At 61.2% G+C, this 13382-nt stretch overlaps 2 protein-coding genes and 1 pseudogene across 5 annotated transcripts in view; 1 reads left to right on the top strand and 2 right to left on the bottom strand.

Annotated features, from left to right (window-relative positions):
* GCGR (glucagon receptor) overlaps window positions 1-5359 on the top strand; it is an 11445-nt gene extending 6086 nt beyond the window's left edge. For 3 of the 4 annotated variants that reach the window (XM_032241330.1, XM_032241331.1, XM_032241333.1), the window contains 11 exons: window positions 526-633; window positions 710-831; window positions 924-1030; window positions 1105-1261; window positions 1364-1523; window positions 1596-1656; window positions 1897-1966; window positions 2260-2348; window positions 2604-2742; window positions 2813-2854; window positions 3253-3798. In XM_032241330.1, the coding sequence (XP_032097221.1) occupies window positions 526-633; window positions 710-831; window positions 924-1030; window positions 1105-1261; window positions 1364-1523; window positions 1596-1656; window positions 1897-1966; window positions 2260-2348; window positions 2604-2742; window positions 2813-2854; window positions 3253-3480 (1283 nt within the window). In that variant the 3' untranslated portion in view covers window positions 3481-3798. Of the gene's footprint in view, window positions 1-525; window positions 634-709; window positions 832-923; window positions 1031-1104; window positions 1262-1363; window positions 1524-1595; window positions 1657-1896; window positions 1967-2259; window positions 2349-2603; window positions 2743-2812; window positions 2855-3252; window positions 3799-4193 lie in introns of those variants that run through there. The other variant, XM_032241334.1, reaches the window with a different exon arrangement.
* Window positions 5360-8698: 3339 nt separating this feature from the next.
* MCRIP1 (MAPK regulated corepressor interacting protein 1) lies at window positions 8699-11198 on the bottom strand. Its single transcript, XM_032241329.1, has 4 exons — window positions 10766-11198; window positions 10553-10671; window positions 9700-9801; window positions 8699-9601 (listed from the first exon to the last, which is right to left on the bottom strand). Exons 1-4 carry the CDS (start codon window positions 11050-11052, stop codon window positions 9537-9539), a joined length of 573 nt encoding a protein of 190 aa, XP_032097220.1. The 5' UTR covers window positions 11053-11198; the 3' UTR covers window positions 8699-9536.
* A 562-nt stretch (window positions 11199-11760) lies between these two features.
* LOC116525409 overlaps window positions 11761-13382 on the bottom strand; it is a 14002-nt pseudogene continuing 12380 nt past the window's right edge.

Raw genomic sequence — 13382 nt, 5'->3', positions numbered from 1 at the left:
GTAGGGGAGGTGGAGGTCAGGTGGGGGAGGTGGAGGTCAGGTGGGGGAGGTGGAGGTCAGGTGGGGGAGGTGGAGGTCAGGTGGGGGTGGTGGTGGTCAGGTGGGGGACGTGGAGGTCAGGTGGGGGAGGTGGAGGTCAGGTGGGGGAGTTGGAGGTCAAGTGGGGGAACGAGGTCAGGTGTGGGGGGCGGAAGCCAGGTGTGGGAGGTGGAGGTCAGATGTGGGGGTGGAGGTCAGGTGTGGGGGAGGTGGAGGTCAGATGTGGGGGTGGTGGAGGTCAGGTGGGGGACGTGGAGGTCAGGTGTGGGGGTGGAGGTCTGGTGGGGAAGGTGGAGGTCAGGTGGGGGAGGTGGAGGTCAGGTGGGGGAGGTGGAGGTCAGGTAAGGGAGGCAGCAGCCCAGGCCACCTCCTGGGGGAGGTGACTGCAGGACTCAGGCTTCCAGAGGTAGGAAAGAGACCTGCTGAGGGAGCCCTTCCTCCTGCCCTGCCCTACCCCACTCTGCCCGGCCCCACCCCACTCTGCAGAGCTGGTCTGCAACAGAACCTTCGACAAGTATTCCTGTTGGCCGGACACTCCCCCAAATACCACAGCCAACATCTCCTGCCCCTGGTACCTGCCTTGGCACCACAAAGGTACCCATCGAGGGGCAGGGCTGTGGGAGGGGTGGGCCTAGGGCGGGGCTGACCCCAGCCTGCCCCACACCCCCAGTGCAACACCGCTACGTGTTCAAGAGATGTGGGCCCGATGGGCAGTGGGTGCGAGGACCCGGGGGGCAGCCTTGGCGAAACGCCTCCCAGTGCCAGATAGACGGCGAGGAGACTGATGTCCAGGTCAGCCGGTGGCGGGCAGGCGGGCAAGGTGGGTCTGGATGGGGACGGGCACAGGGGCTCCACCCGGCCTCACAGGCCACTGTGACTCACAGAAGGAGGTGGCCAGGATGTACAGCAACTTCCAGGCGATGTACTCGGTGGGCTACACCCTGTCCCTGGGAGCCCTGCTCCTCGCCTTGGCCCTCCTGGGGGGCCTCAGGTAGGATCCCGCCAGCGCCCAGGGCGGCTGCAGAGGGCAGGGAGGAGGGCGGTGTTGACTGGCTGTCCCCACAGCAAGCTGCACTGCACCCGCAACGCCATCCATGCCAACCTGTTTGCATCCTTCGTGCTGAAGGCCGGCTCTGTGCTGGTCATTGACGGGCTGCTCAGGACCCGCTACAGCCAGAAGATCGAGGACGACCTCAGTGTCAGCATCTGGCTCAGTGATGGAGTGAGCCCCACACCCTGGGTGGCCCCACAAAGGCGGGTGGGCGGGTGGGCAGACGGCCAGGCAGGTGGCCACGTGGCCACGCTCACACTGCACCTGTGCCAGGCGGTGGCCGGCTGCCGTGTGGCCACAGTGTTCATGCATTACGGCATCGTGGCCAACTACTGCTGGCTGCTGGTGGAGGGCCTATACCTGCACAGCCTGCTGGGCCTGGCCACCCTCCCCGAGAGGAGCTTCTTCCGCCTCTACCTGGGCATCGGCTGGGGTGAGTGGGCTGGCACAGGAGGGGTTGGGCACGCTGGCCCGGCCTTGCAGCCACAGCTACTGCCCCCCACAGGCGCCCCCATGCTGTTCGTCATCCCCTGGGCGGTGGTCAAGTGTCTGTTCGAGAACATCCAGTGAGTATGAGCAGCCGGGCAGCCCAGGGAGCGGCCTGGGGGCTGGGGAGTGGGGCTCTGGCCAGAAGCAGGCAGGGGCTCGCGCGCGACGAGCCTGATGCTTGGGGAGGGGGGTCATTCTCGACCTTCTCCCTGTCTTTACTGAGGTGTGAATTAGATCCTGGCAAAATCGGGCTGGGAGTGCTGAGGGGCTGAGGGGCAGGAGTGGGGCCCCATTATGTGAGTGGTCTGGCATCGCAGGTGCTGGACCAGCAATGACAACATGGGCTTCTGGTGGATCCTGCGGTTCCCCGTCTTCCTGGCCATCCTGGTGAGGAGATGAAGATCGAGGAGCACACCCCAAGCCCCTCCTCCCTTGGTGTCCCAGCTCGCCCCAGGAGACAGCAGCATCCTGCCTGGCAGGGCCAGGAGGGAGCCTGGCACCCATCAAGGACACCGGGACACTGGCCAGCACCCTGGGCACTGAGCCAGGCTGCTCCTCCCCGGCTGGATGCCCACCATCCCCAGGGCCATGTGGCCCAGGGCCTATCTGGCTGCCAGGCCCACCTGCAGGAGAGTCTCCTGGGGCTCGGGGTGGCCCTGACCGGCACCCTTCTCACGCAGATCAACTTATTCATCTTCATCCGCGTCGTTCATCTGCTTGTGGCCAAGCTGCGAGCACGGCAGATGCACCACACAGACTACAAGTTCCGGTGGGTGCCGTGGCGGGCTGGCTCCTGGAGACCTGGAGACCCTCAGGGCCAGAGGGGACCTGGGGTGGGGACTCCAAACTCCACATGAATGATGTGGGCCAAGAGGCAGGGGTGGCGGGTGCCGTGGCTGGCCGGCTCCTGGAGACCTGGAGACCCTCGGGGCCAGAGGGGACCTGGGGTGGGGACTCCAAGCTCCACACGAGTGGTGGGGGTTGAGGGTGAGGGTGGCAGGTGGCTCAGGCTCTGCCTCTGCAGGCTGGCCAAGTCCACACTGACTCTCATCCCCCTGCTGGGGGTCCACGAAGTGGTCTTCGCCTTTGTGACAGACGAGCACGCCCAGGGCACCCTGCGCTCTGCCAAGCTCTTCTTCGACCTCTTCCTCAGCTCCTTCCAGGTGCCTGCCCGCCCTCCAGCACCCCCACCCAGGGTGCAGAGTGCCACTCCTGACCACTCTCTCTCTCCAGGGCCTGCTGGTGGCTGTCCTCTACTGCTTCCTCAACAAAGAGGTAAGTGTGAGTGGGGATGTCTGAGACCATCAGCCCTGGCCATCAGGGTCAGGGGCACATGGATGCCAGCCCCACCCCTGCCCAGGGGTTGGAGCACACACAGCCCAAGCATTTCCCTCCACCTGCACTTAGTGGGTGCAGTTGCCATAGTGCTGGGTGTCAGGCCCCCAATACAGGTTGGCCTCCACCCCATCATTAGGGTATACACAGTGGGGAGTCCCCAGGTGTCTGCAGACCGTGCTTTCCGTGGCAATGGCTGTGTGGCATAGAGAGCCACCAGGGAGCTCTGTGCGCCTCAGAGCGGAGACTGGGCATCTCCAGTGAGGCCCACAGCAGGTTCCGGCGGGGCAGAGAGGACAGGCAGTCCCTGGGACTGGCCTGCCTTACCCTGCCCCCAGGTACAGTCAGAGCTGCGGCGGCGCTGGCACCGCTGGCGCCTGGGCAAAGCGCTACAGGAGGAGCAGAACACTAGCAGCCACAAGGCCTCGTCTGCGCCCGGCCTCAGCTCTCCCAGCAGGAAGCTGCGGTTTGGGAGCAGTGGAGGCAGCCACGGTGCTGGCCAGGATTCATCTGTGGCGACCCCGTTGGCCGGTGGCCTCTCTAGTTTAGCCGAGAGCCCCTTCTGAACCCTGCTGGGACCCCAGCTAGAGCTGGACTCAGACACCCAGAGGGTGGCGCTGAACCCAGAACTGGATGCCCAGCTGAGGCTGGGGTGGGGGGGCCAACAGCAGCCTCCACCTACCCCCACCCCCAGTGTGATGATCTGTGAGGTGGGGCCTCCCCTCCCTGTGCCTGCTCTGTCCCTGGTGCAGGGGCGAGCAGAGGAGTCAAGAGCAGGGGTGGGGTACTGTGCTGTGAACTGCACGCGTGTGTCCCCATGTGTGCCGTGATGTCCTACATGTGTGGAAATGTCCTCCAACAATAAAGAGCTCAGGTGGCCACCATGCGTGTCCTGGAAAGCAGGGCTAGAAGAGCTGAGGCCGGAGCAGTGGGGGACGGAACAGCGGTGGGTGGTCAGCACCAGCATGGGTGCTGAGGGTCCCCCAATGCCCAGCTCACACAGCTGGCACTGGAACCCCAGAGGGCGGCCAGCTTGTGCCCATCCGAGCAGGCCCTGGGCACCTTCCCCTCCTGGTTCTGGCAGGCAGTCCCCCTGGACCCTTTCACCACCAGAGGGTCCCCATTCACCAGCAGAGATGTGAGGGGCACAGTGGCTAAGGGAACATGCGACATCAGTCCCCCTGTGGAACCCATCGGCACCAGATTCACCTGAGGGCATCTTCTCCGTGGAGGCCTACCCTTCCTGAGCCCCCTGGCCGCCACTTCATCTCCACTCCAGCTGCCTCGGGCAATTTGCAGGCCACCAGCAGACTGAGGCAGGAAGAAATGGGCCTGAACATTGCCATGAGTCCAGGTGAAGGGGCAGCCCCCATGCCACACAGAAAGGTCCAGCCCATGCCAGGCTTTGTGCTACCATGTGGCGGGTGGGCACCCTGCTTGCCAGCCAGGGAGCACCAGAAGAGAGCTGCCTCTTGTACACAGGAGGTGCTTCAGGGTGGGGGCTCCTATTGTCTGGGGCACACCCTGAGTCTAAGGTCCCCAGGACCACACAGCAAGGGTGGAGACAAGTCCAGGGTGGATGCCCATGAGGTCAGCCCTCCGGGTGGTCCCTGCAGCAGGCGCTGTGAGACCTGCTGAGGTGTGTGCATGGGCTGGGGAAGGAGCCAGCCAGTTGGCCCTGCTCTGAGGAGCTGCTGGGAGGTGCAGCTGGGCCCTGGGGGAGGGGGTGCTCACAGCCCCTGCATGGGCCACGTGGGCTGGAGCCACTCAGGCAGAGCCGGACTAATTGGAGCAAATGAGGGTACAGGAGGCTGCTGTGGAAAGGTAAATAGAATTACTCACCCGCCAGGCACTGGGGCCCTCCTGGGGGGGCCCTCACCCTGCCACCCACCACAGGGCCTGCCTGCAAGCCTCGGGCCCTGTGGTTACTGTGATTGGTGGGGGCTGCAAGCCCAGGAGACGGTCCCTCCAGTGGCACCTGCTAGAGGCCTGTGGTCTTTGCCCTTAAGACTTCAGGCCAGCTCTAGGCCCCACCAGCCTTAGGTCCTGGCTGTCCTCTGAGCCCTGGACGCCCAGGTGCCCGTGTGGGGACGAGGCTGTTCCAAGTCAGCACAGGGAGGTTGGCATTCTCCTTCACGCCAGCTGAGCTCAAGGCTGGTAACTGCCCTGGGGAGTGTGCCCCTCACCTGTGGCTTCCTGACAGCCCTCCCCATCCCGAGTCCCTTTGCCCTTGTCCTCTTTCACCCTTGTCCAGTCCTCGTCCCCAAGGGAACTGCAGCAGGCTGGTGGAGTCCGGCACAGTTGGGGGCCTGGCAGGGGCTGGACTTACCTCTGCAATACACACTGGCCCTAACCAGGCAGCCCCGCAGGCAGATAGGTGGAGGGACCCACCTTTTTTTTTTTTTAGAGACAGAGTCTTGCTCTGTTGCCCAGGTTGGAGTGCAGTGGCATGATCTCAGCTCACTGCAATCTCCGCCTCCCAAGTTCAAGTGATTCTCTGCCTCAGCCTCTCGAGCAGCTGGGATTGCAGGCATGTGCCTCAACACCCGGCTAATTTTTGTATTTTTAGTAGAGACGGGGTTCTGTCATGTTAGCCAGGCTGGTCTTGAACTCCTGACCTCAAGTGATCTGCCCACTGCAGCTTCCCAAAGTGCTGGGATTACAGGCATGAGTCACCACGCCCAGCTGGAACCCATTTTTTAACTCAGTCCACAGTATCTCCCTCCAACTTGGGCCACCTGCCCATTCCCCATCTCTACCTCCCCTCCCACCTCTACCTCCGGTGCCTCAGCCCCCTACTCCCAAAGGAATGCATGTGTATTGCCAGCAGGGTGTGTGTGAGAGCGCACACTGCACAGGGGAGGGCCGTGTGAACATGAAGGAAGGGAAACGCATACCTGTGTGTGTCCAGTGGGGCAAGTATGTGATGCCCGGCATCCCAAAGGGGTATTTGCAAGAGCTGTGTGCCATCTGCGTGCATGGCTGGGAGGGAGAGGACTCTGACCACCTGGAATCTGGTGTGTGCACACACACACACACACACACATACTACTCAGAGTGGAGACCAAGAACAAGGAAAACAGGAACTACATCAAGGGCCACATCTAGGAGAGTCGGGGGTGCGCCACAGGAATGGGGACCTTGAGCCAGGCAGAAGGCTCAGGAGACACCCTCAAGGGGATGAACGTGACTGAATGCACTAAGATGTAGAGGAGAGAGTTCAGGCCTCAGTGACTAGTACATGAAAATTAAACAAATGAAAAAAGAAGGCAAATAATAACTCCAAAGAAAAGAAAAAGTTGGTCAGAAAAGAACAAAACGAGTAGAATTTGCCACATGACTCAGTTCTGAATACAAACACAGACATCGTAATGTAAACACTAACACTGATGTAACCAAAATCATGAGCAAAAAAAGAACTAGGGACGGTGGTGGACAAGAATACTTTGTTACGTACTGGGGGTGCTGGAGAGAACAAAATGAGAAAAGCATGAAGTAATTCACGTTAGAAATAAAAATACAGACCAAAATTTAAAACACAAAAATGAAGAGTTCAAAGTGGTCATTTTCTAGGCAAGGTGGGTGGGAGACGCCTGAGGGTGCAGGTCCACTACGTGAGCCGGCTCAGCCTCCTCCAGACACACTGGCAGCACTCAGCCCCGGGTCCTCCCCCCGCACTCAGTCGGCCCCCAGTCCTCCCCCCGCACTCACTCAGCCCCCGGGTCCTTCCCCCGCACTCACTCGGCCCCCGGGTCCTCCCCCCGCACTCACCCATCCTCCCCCTGCACTCACTCAGCCCCAGGTCCTCCCCCTGCACTCACTCAGCCCTGATCCTCCTCTGCTTGCTCTTTCTGACCTTGCTCTTCACTGTTTCTTTTTTACCTCTCCCTGTTGCGTCCAGGAAAAAAGCACCACCCTCCTTTCTTATCAGTCTTCAGAAATCAGCAGTGCTCAGCTAACTCCTCATCTAACTCATCTATCTCCCGAGCCTTGTGGCCCTGCTGAATCCACACTTTAGACCCAGCTCTGCACATACACCTGGACGTCCACACCCAGCTGCTGACCCCGCCCCCGACTTCTTCCACCATCCACTGCAGAAGCCTCCTAACAGGACCTTGCTTCTGCCCTGGACCCTGCAGCCCATTTCCCACATAGCCAGATGCTTTGACACCCGAAGTCTCCTATGAACCTGATCAGGCCTCTGCACTGCACCTCACTTTACAGAACAGGGGACAGAGGGGCCTGTAGACACCACGAGGATGCAGCAGCCAAAGGCAGAATGTGGGCTACACGACTGTCCAATGCCCAAGAGTCCTCACATGAATAGAAGAGGAGTGGCACATTACTGAGAGGCTTAGGGACACGCACACTCTGCCCTCCGCGCCGAGCCAACAGCCCACCTGGAGCGTATCGACTCAGCCCTCAGGCAAATAGCCGGGTGTATTGACTATCAGGAAATTGCTCATGCTCAGTAAGCATTAATTACAATCTTCATAAGAGCTTAGCCCCCCAAAAGAGATCACTATTTCCTCACTTGTAAATTGGGCTAAAATGTGCCCCATGGAGTTGCCAACATCAAGTGACAGCAGATAGTGGCGTGTGCACGCGTGGATGGCAACGGCACAACACGCAGTGGTCACGGCTGCCTCATTTCCCCCAGCTGCCGTCACTGAAGAAGGGGGAGCGTCTCCAGCCACTTAGCCCAGCAGCAGGGCTAAAGAACAGGCTGGGGTGGGAGGACCGTGACCCTCTGGGGATCAGGTCCCACGGTTAGCTCCCGCAGCCCAGGGGGGCAGGTGTCCACTCTAGCTTCTGTGCCCCAGTCCTTTACCTGCTCAAGCTGAATGTGGAAACCCCCCTTTGTGACTACAAACTGCTGGGTAAGACCACGCTGTGGGGCTGCAGGGCTGACCTCACTGGGAGGGGAGCTTTGCTTTGGGGTCAGGGTTCTCGTCCCGGCGGTTGCCCCTCCACAGCCTCAGCCTGAGGACCACCGTGAGCTACCCACCCCTCATCCCTCAAGCTGCAGCAGCGACAGCGGGAGGCAGCTTGGGTCACCCTAGCCTGGTGGGCTCTCAAACGGTCCTTGAAGGACTCACAGGCCCCACAGGGGCTAGATAAGCCCATGAGTTTAGAGGGAGCTGGCTTGGGGCTGGGTACCAGTAGGGCACACGGGTCGCCAGGCAGCAGCTGGGCTGGATTATTACCGGAACACCCTTCCCCGCTCCTCCTCCTCCGCAGGGAGGCCGGCTCTGAGCCAGCATCTCCTGCACCAGCCCACCCGCCAGGAGGCGCCTGTGGGGCCACTCACGCTCCAAACATTCTTCTGGGAAAGGGTGTTCCTGGAATCAATTCCAGTCTGGCTTCTAACAGCAGCAGGAATACAGCTCCGTGTCTGGCCTGCCAGGGCAGCTTCCAGGTTTCAAGGTCAAGTGCAACCAGGTCTCCCCCGGGCCCAGCAGCACCCCCTCTATCTGGACAAGGGAGGAGCCAACTCCCTGGCGGAGCCACAGAGAGTGCCCCAGAGGGTAGGTTCAGGGTGACGCCAAGTACCCCTGGGGCCCCTTGGGGAGCCCGTGTAGTGGGACAAGGGTGGTGACATTGGGCAGCCCAGCCTCTCCCTCCAGAATGCTCCCTAGGAGGCCTGAGCACCCCCAGTAGCGCAGACTGAGAATTTCTGGGCCTGAGGAGCCTTCACAGTGACCTGGAGTTTCCAGCCCTACCTGGGAGCTGTGCATGTGTGTGCTTTGGGGCAGAGGCCTGACAGACTGCCGGGAGGCCACACCCAGTGCCACTGCCTTTATTCATAGACCCTCACGCTCCACAGCCACACAGACACTTGGCTTTCAGAGGGCACAGGAAGAAAAAGGGGCCCTGGTGACCCTCCCAGCACACCCCCAAGCCAGGACAGACCCAGCAGCAGCACCTCAGGGTCAGCCTGGGTGCCCATGCCCACGGGGCCACTGTGGCTGCAGACACTACGCGGCTAGGCCTAGTTGCTAGGGACCCCTTTGGGGGGCCTGGCAGTATCCTAGGCCCAGAGAGCTGGTGCCATCTTGAAGCTAAGTCAGGGAAGGGGCCAGGCTAGATGGTGGGGGTAGGGGTGAGAAGCTCCCCAGCATGTCCAGGCCACAGGAGCAGCAAGGGTCTTCGGGGGACCCAAGCTGGATGAGGTGGGGCTGCCCTTGTCCTGTGTCCTGGCCACTTCAAAGACAAAAACAGCCCAGTCTCAGCAGCCTGGGAGGCAGCAAAGACTCATTCTTCTCCCCTCCTGATCCTGCAGTGGCCAGGGACGGGAGAGGAGGGGGATGAGGGGAGAGGAGAGAGGTCAGGTCAGGTCCCCTGGGGGCCAGGCAGCTTCAAAGATGCAGCCAGGTGGCTGGGGGAGGTGGGAGGGTGGGCAGGGCCCAGACCCCCATGACGGGGGCAGCTTGAGACCCCCAAGGAGGAAGGAAGGGGGATTGGGGAGCAGGGGCAGGCCTGAGCCGTCAGTCACGCCGGTCCTGGGGTCTGCAGCCTGCTGGAGCAAGAACCCCCATCCCAGGAGCAGAGCCAAGGGACAGGAGGGAACCGACACCTGGCACCCTGATCTTCCGGAGGCCGTGGAGGGGCGCCTGGCGCTCTAGGACTTCTTGGCATCCTGAGTGCTCCGGCGCTTCAGATCGCTCAGGTCGATGGGCTTGAAGGCTGCCAGGGAACAACTCGGTAGGGGCAGGCACAGGACCCTCCAGCCCACACGGCCCAGCCTGTCCGCCCAGCCCATCCCCAGGTCAGCCCACACTCACTCTTCAGGCTGGGGTTAGGGACCTTCTCCACGTACTCCTCCACCAGGCCCCGCTCGCCACCCGGCACCTGGCTGCGCAGCTCTCGCTCCACGCCCTGCCAGGCTGCAGAGACAGAGGGCAGAGTGCTCAGAGCCCCACGCACAGAGGGGGTGGCATCCGCACCAGGAGAGCGCCTGCCCTCAGCTCCTGCCCTCCCAGACCTTTTCTCCCTCAGAAGTGTCCTCCGAGCTCCCTCCACAGCCCTCTGCCCACCCCAGCCTCACTCACCCATAGACCCCGTCCCTGCTCCTCCGGCAGGCCTGTCCTTTCCCTACACAATGACCAGCACCGTGGTCAGAGGGACCCCTATGACCCTACCCCAGGCTTCCTGGTGCCTCGGGGCAGCGTGTCCTCCTCAGCTAGGCCTCCGCCTTTCCCACCTCATCCAAACGCCTCCCCAGCCCCAGCACACATGCACACTCCCCCAGTCCCAGACAACAACCCGTGGCACTTCTGCAGCACACCCACTCATGGCTGGGTGCATCCCCATCTCTCTTCAAAGGCTTCTCCCTTTCCCCAGCAAACTCCTCTAGCGCTGCCAGCACTGATAACTGGCTCCCACCACGGCCTCTACCAGGGCACGGCCCGCTCTCAACCCCTCCTACCGGGCTCCCCACAAGATCAGAACCAGGTCTCTCCACGCAGGGTCCCCTCGGTCACCCCCACCCGCCTGGGCCCTGAAGGCTGTGGATGCAGTGATGGGGTATCCGCACCCTGGAGGGGACGGGGCGGGGGCTGCAGGAGGTTCCTCGGAGCCTGGGTCCCAGGCTGGGGGCAGAGCTGACTCCGACAAGGACCAAGGATGCACACCCACCTTCGTAAATGAAGCGCACGTTCTCCTCGTGGGCAGGGGTGAAGATCTCGCTGCTGCTGGGTGGGGAGCGGGGGCTGCTGGTCCTCTTGCCGTTGTACACGACTCTGGAGACGGGGGAGCTGGGGAACCCCAGCGCATGAGGCAGGGCAGGTAGCAGGGTGGGAGACCACACCCCTGCCCCAGTGGAGGCCACCCCACCTGCCTGAAACCCACCTGGTCATCGCGGGGGCGTCTGATCCTAGCGCTCCACCGCCAGATCCCCTCAGCCTCTGAAACACAAGCCAGTGTAGGAGCAGGACGCACGGCCACCCTCTCCAGGGGTGGGGTGAGCGAGGCGCAGGGCATAGCTGCCTCCTCCCTTCAGATGTGAACAAAGTGCAGGTCCCCCTGACCACCAGGGAGTCCCCCACAGGTTGGGGTCCAGCCATGGGCAGCCAGTGGGCTCCAGGCAACCCTAGGAGGCAGCAGGGAGCCGGCCAGAGCCAGCCAGACACACGCATGACTTGAAGCAATTAAGCCCACTCAGTGGCCTTAGCTCTGCAAGACGCGGTCCTCAGCCTCAGCACCGGGACCACTGAGGCTGGGTCCCTCCCATGGGCTGGGGGGCACTGTCAGCATCCCTGATGTGGGACTGCCTCTCACTGTAGCAGACGGCCTGCAGCCCCTGAGGAAACTGACCCTGCTCTCCCCGCTGCAGGCCTGGGCACGCAGCTTCTGCTGAACCTTGATTTCCTGCCTGTAAAATGGGGATGAGCTTCTTCACAGTGATGCCTGCTCCCCAGCACCTACCCAGGCCCGGCTTCCTGGTTCCCTGGAGCATGAGCCACATCAGTGCCCTGGAGATGGAACCAAACTCCAACTCCACCGGTGATCATTGGGAGTGACCCTGGAGAAAGCTGCTGGGCCTAACCTGGTGACCAGGACCCTGGGCTGCTGCTTATGGCCTCTGAGCCCAGGGGATTCCACAGCTATGGGAAAGGGAGTCTATTTTGAGGCTCGGACTCTCACGCTGGCTGGCTGGAGTGTCCTCTCTCCAGCTGAGGTCACAACCCCAAGGTGGGGATGCCGACAAGGCTGGTCTCCAGCCTGGCCCTGCTCTGGAGGGGGCAACTCTAGGTGCTGGGGGAGGGGAGTCTCAGGATTCCCAGGAGGGGGCTTTTAGCGTAAGCAACTCCCCTGCCCACCCCCAGGGCACGAGGCTCCAGATACTCCAGGGGACACGGCTGCAGCCCTCACAGAGGGCCAAGAGCACTGAGGCTTCGAGTTCTCTCTGGCCCGCTCCACCTCACGTCAACAGTCCAGCCTTCAAACACCACATGTGAACAGAAGCCCAGGACTCAAAGGCCAAACCAGCAAAGAGCAGAAAACCAGCTCCCAGCCCTGGAACTCTTTGCCCCAACCCAGGCCAGGAGTGGGGTCCAGGCAGGGCCAGGGGCTCCCTGCCTGTAACAGCACCCAGTTTGCTCACAAAGTCACCTCTCCTCTCCTGGACTCTGGGATCTCTCTGCCCACAGTCCTGCCAGGGACTCCAGCCCAGAACACCAGAGCACAGAGGGAAAGGCCTCTTTGGGCTGAGGGTCCCACAGGGACATGCTGCCTGCTGGGAAGCTCCCCTTAAGAGAGAAAGGCGGAGCTCAGGTAACAGGTGGACGGGCCAGCCCCCTGCCCCGCCCACTGCCAGCTCTAGCCACTGACCGCCTGACGCTTCAGGGGTACCTGCCTCCCAGCCTGCCCTCCCCAGTGGCTCTTCTCCCTGGGCAGCCTCTGCCTCCAGTGGCCACTTGGCCTTCATGCAGCCACACCTTTGGTCTGGGGTCCTCCTGCAGTTTAACTCCTGCCCCAAATACCACTGTTGGCCCCACATCCTCTCAAGAACCTACCCTTCTGGGGCTCCCTTTGCTTTGCTACACACACACACGCACACACACCTGCTGCACACACCTTAGCTGAATACACCTGCTACACACACGTGCCCACACACACACCTGTCTGTACAGCCCTGCCCATACACATGCTGCACGTACCCATCTGAACACAGCTGGTATGGAGCATGCACTTGTATCCCAGCTGCTCAGAAGGCTGAGGTGGGAGGACCACTTGAGCCCAGGAGGTCAAGGCTGCAGTGAGCTAAAATCGTTGCACTGCACTCCAGACCAGGCGACAGGGTGAGACACTGTCTCAAATTAAAACAAAAAAAAGGGGGCCAGACATGGTGGCTCACACCTGTACTCCCAACACTTTGGGAGGCCCAGGTGGGTGGATCACCGAGGTCAGGAGTTCAAGACCAAACTGGCCAACATGGTGAAACCCCTTCTCTACTAAAAATACAAAAATTAGCCTGGCGCAGTGGCAGGTGCCTGTAATCCCAGCCACTCGGGAGGCTGAGACAGGAGAATCACTTGAACCTGGGAGGTGGAGCTTGGAATGGGCCAAGATTGCGCCACTGCACTCCAGCCTGGGCTACAGAGAGAAATTCTGTCTCAAAAAAAATAAACATACAAAAAAAAAAAAGGCCAGGCAAAGTGGCTAACCTATTAAAATAGGCCTGTAATCCCAACACTTTGGGAGGCTGAAGAGGGATCACTTGAGCCAGAGTTCAAGACCAGCCTGGGCAACATGATAAAGTCCTATTTCTAACAAAAAATATAAAAATTTCGCCAATAGTGGTGGCTGAGGCACTGCACTCCAACCTGGGTGACAAAGTAAGACTGTCTCTAAATAAATAAATGTTTTTGCCGGGCGCGGTGGCTCACGCCTGTAATCCCAGCACTGTGGGAGGCCGAGGCGGGTGGATCACGAGGTCAAGAGATCGAGACCATCCTGGTCAACA

This window comes from Sapajus apella, unplaced genomic scaffold, assembly GCF_009761245.1.
Source record: "Sapajus apella isolate SASKATOON/1434 unplaced genomic scaffold, GSC_monkey_1.0 scaffold48, whole genome shotgun sequence".
NCBI lineage: Eukaryota > Metazoa > Chordata > Mammalia > Primates > Cebidae > Sapajus > Sapajus apella.
The sequence above is the reverse complement of the archived record's forward strand: the minus strand, read 5'-3'. Positions and strand labels throughout refer to the sequence as shown.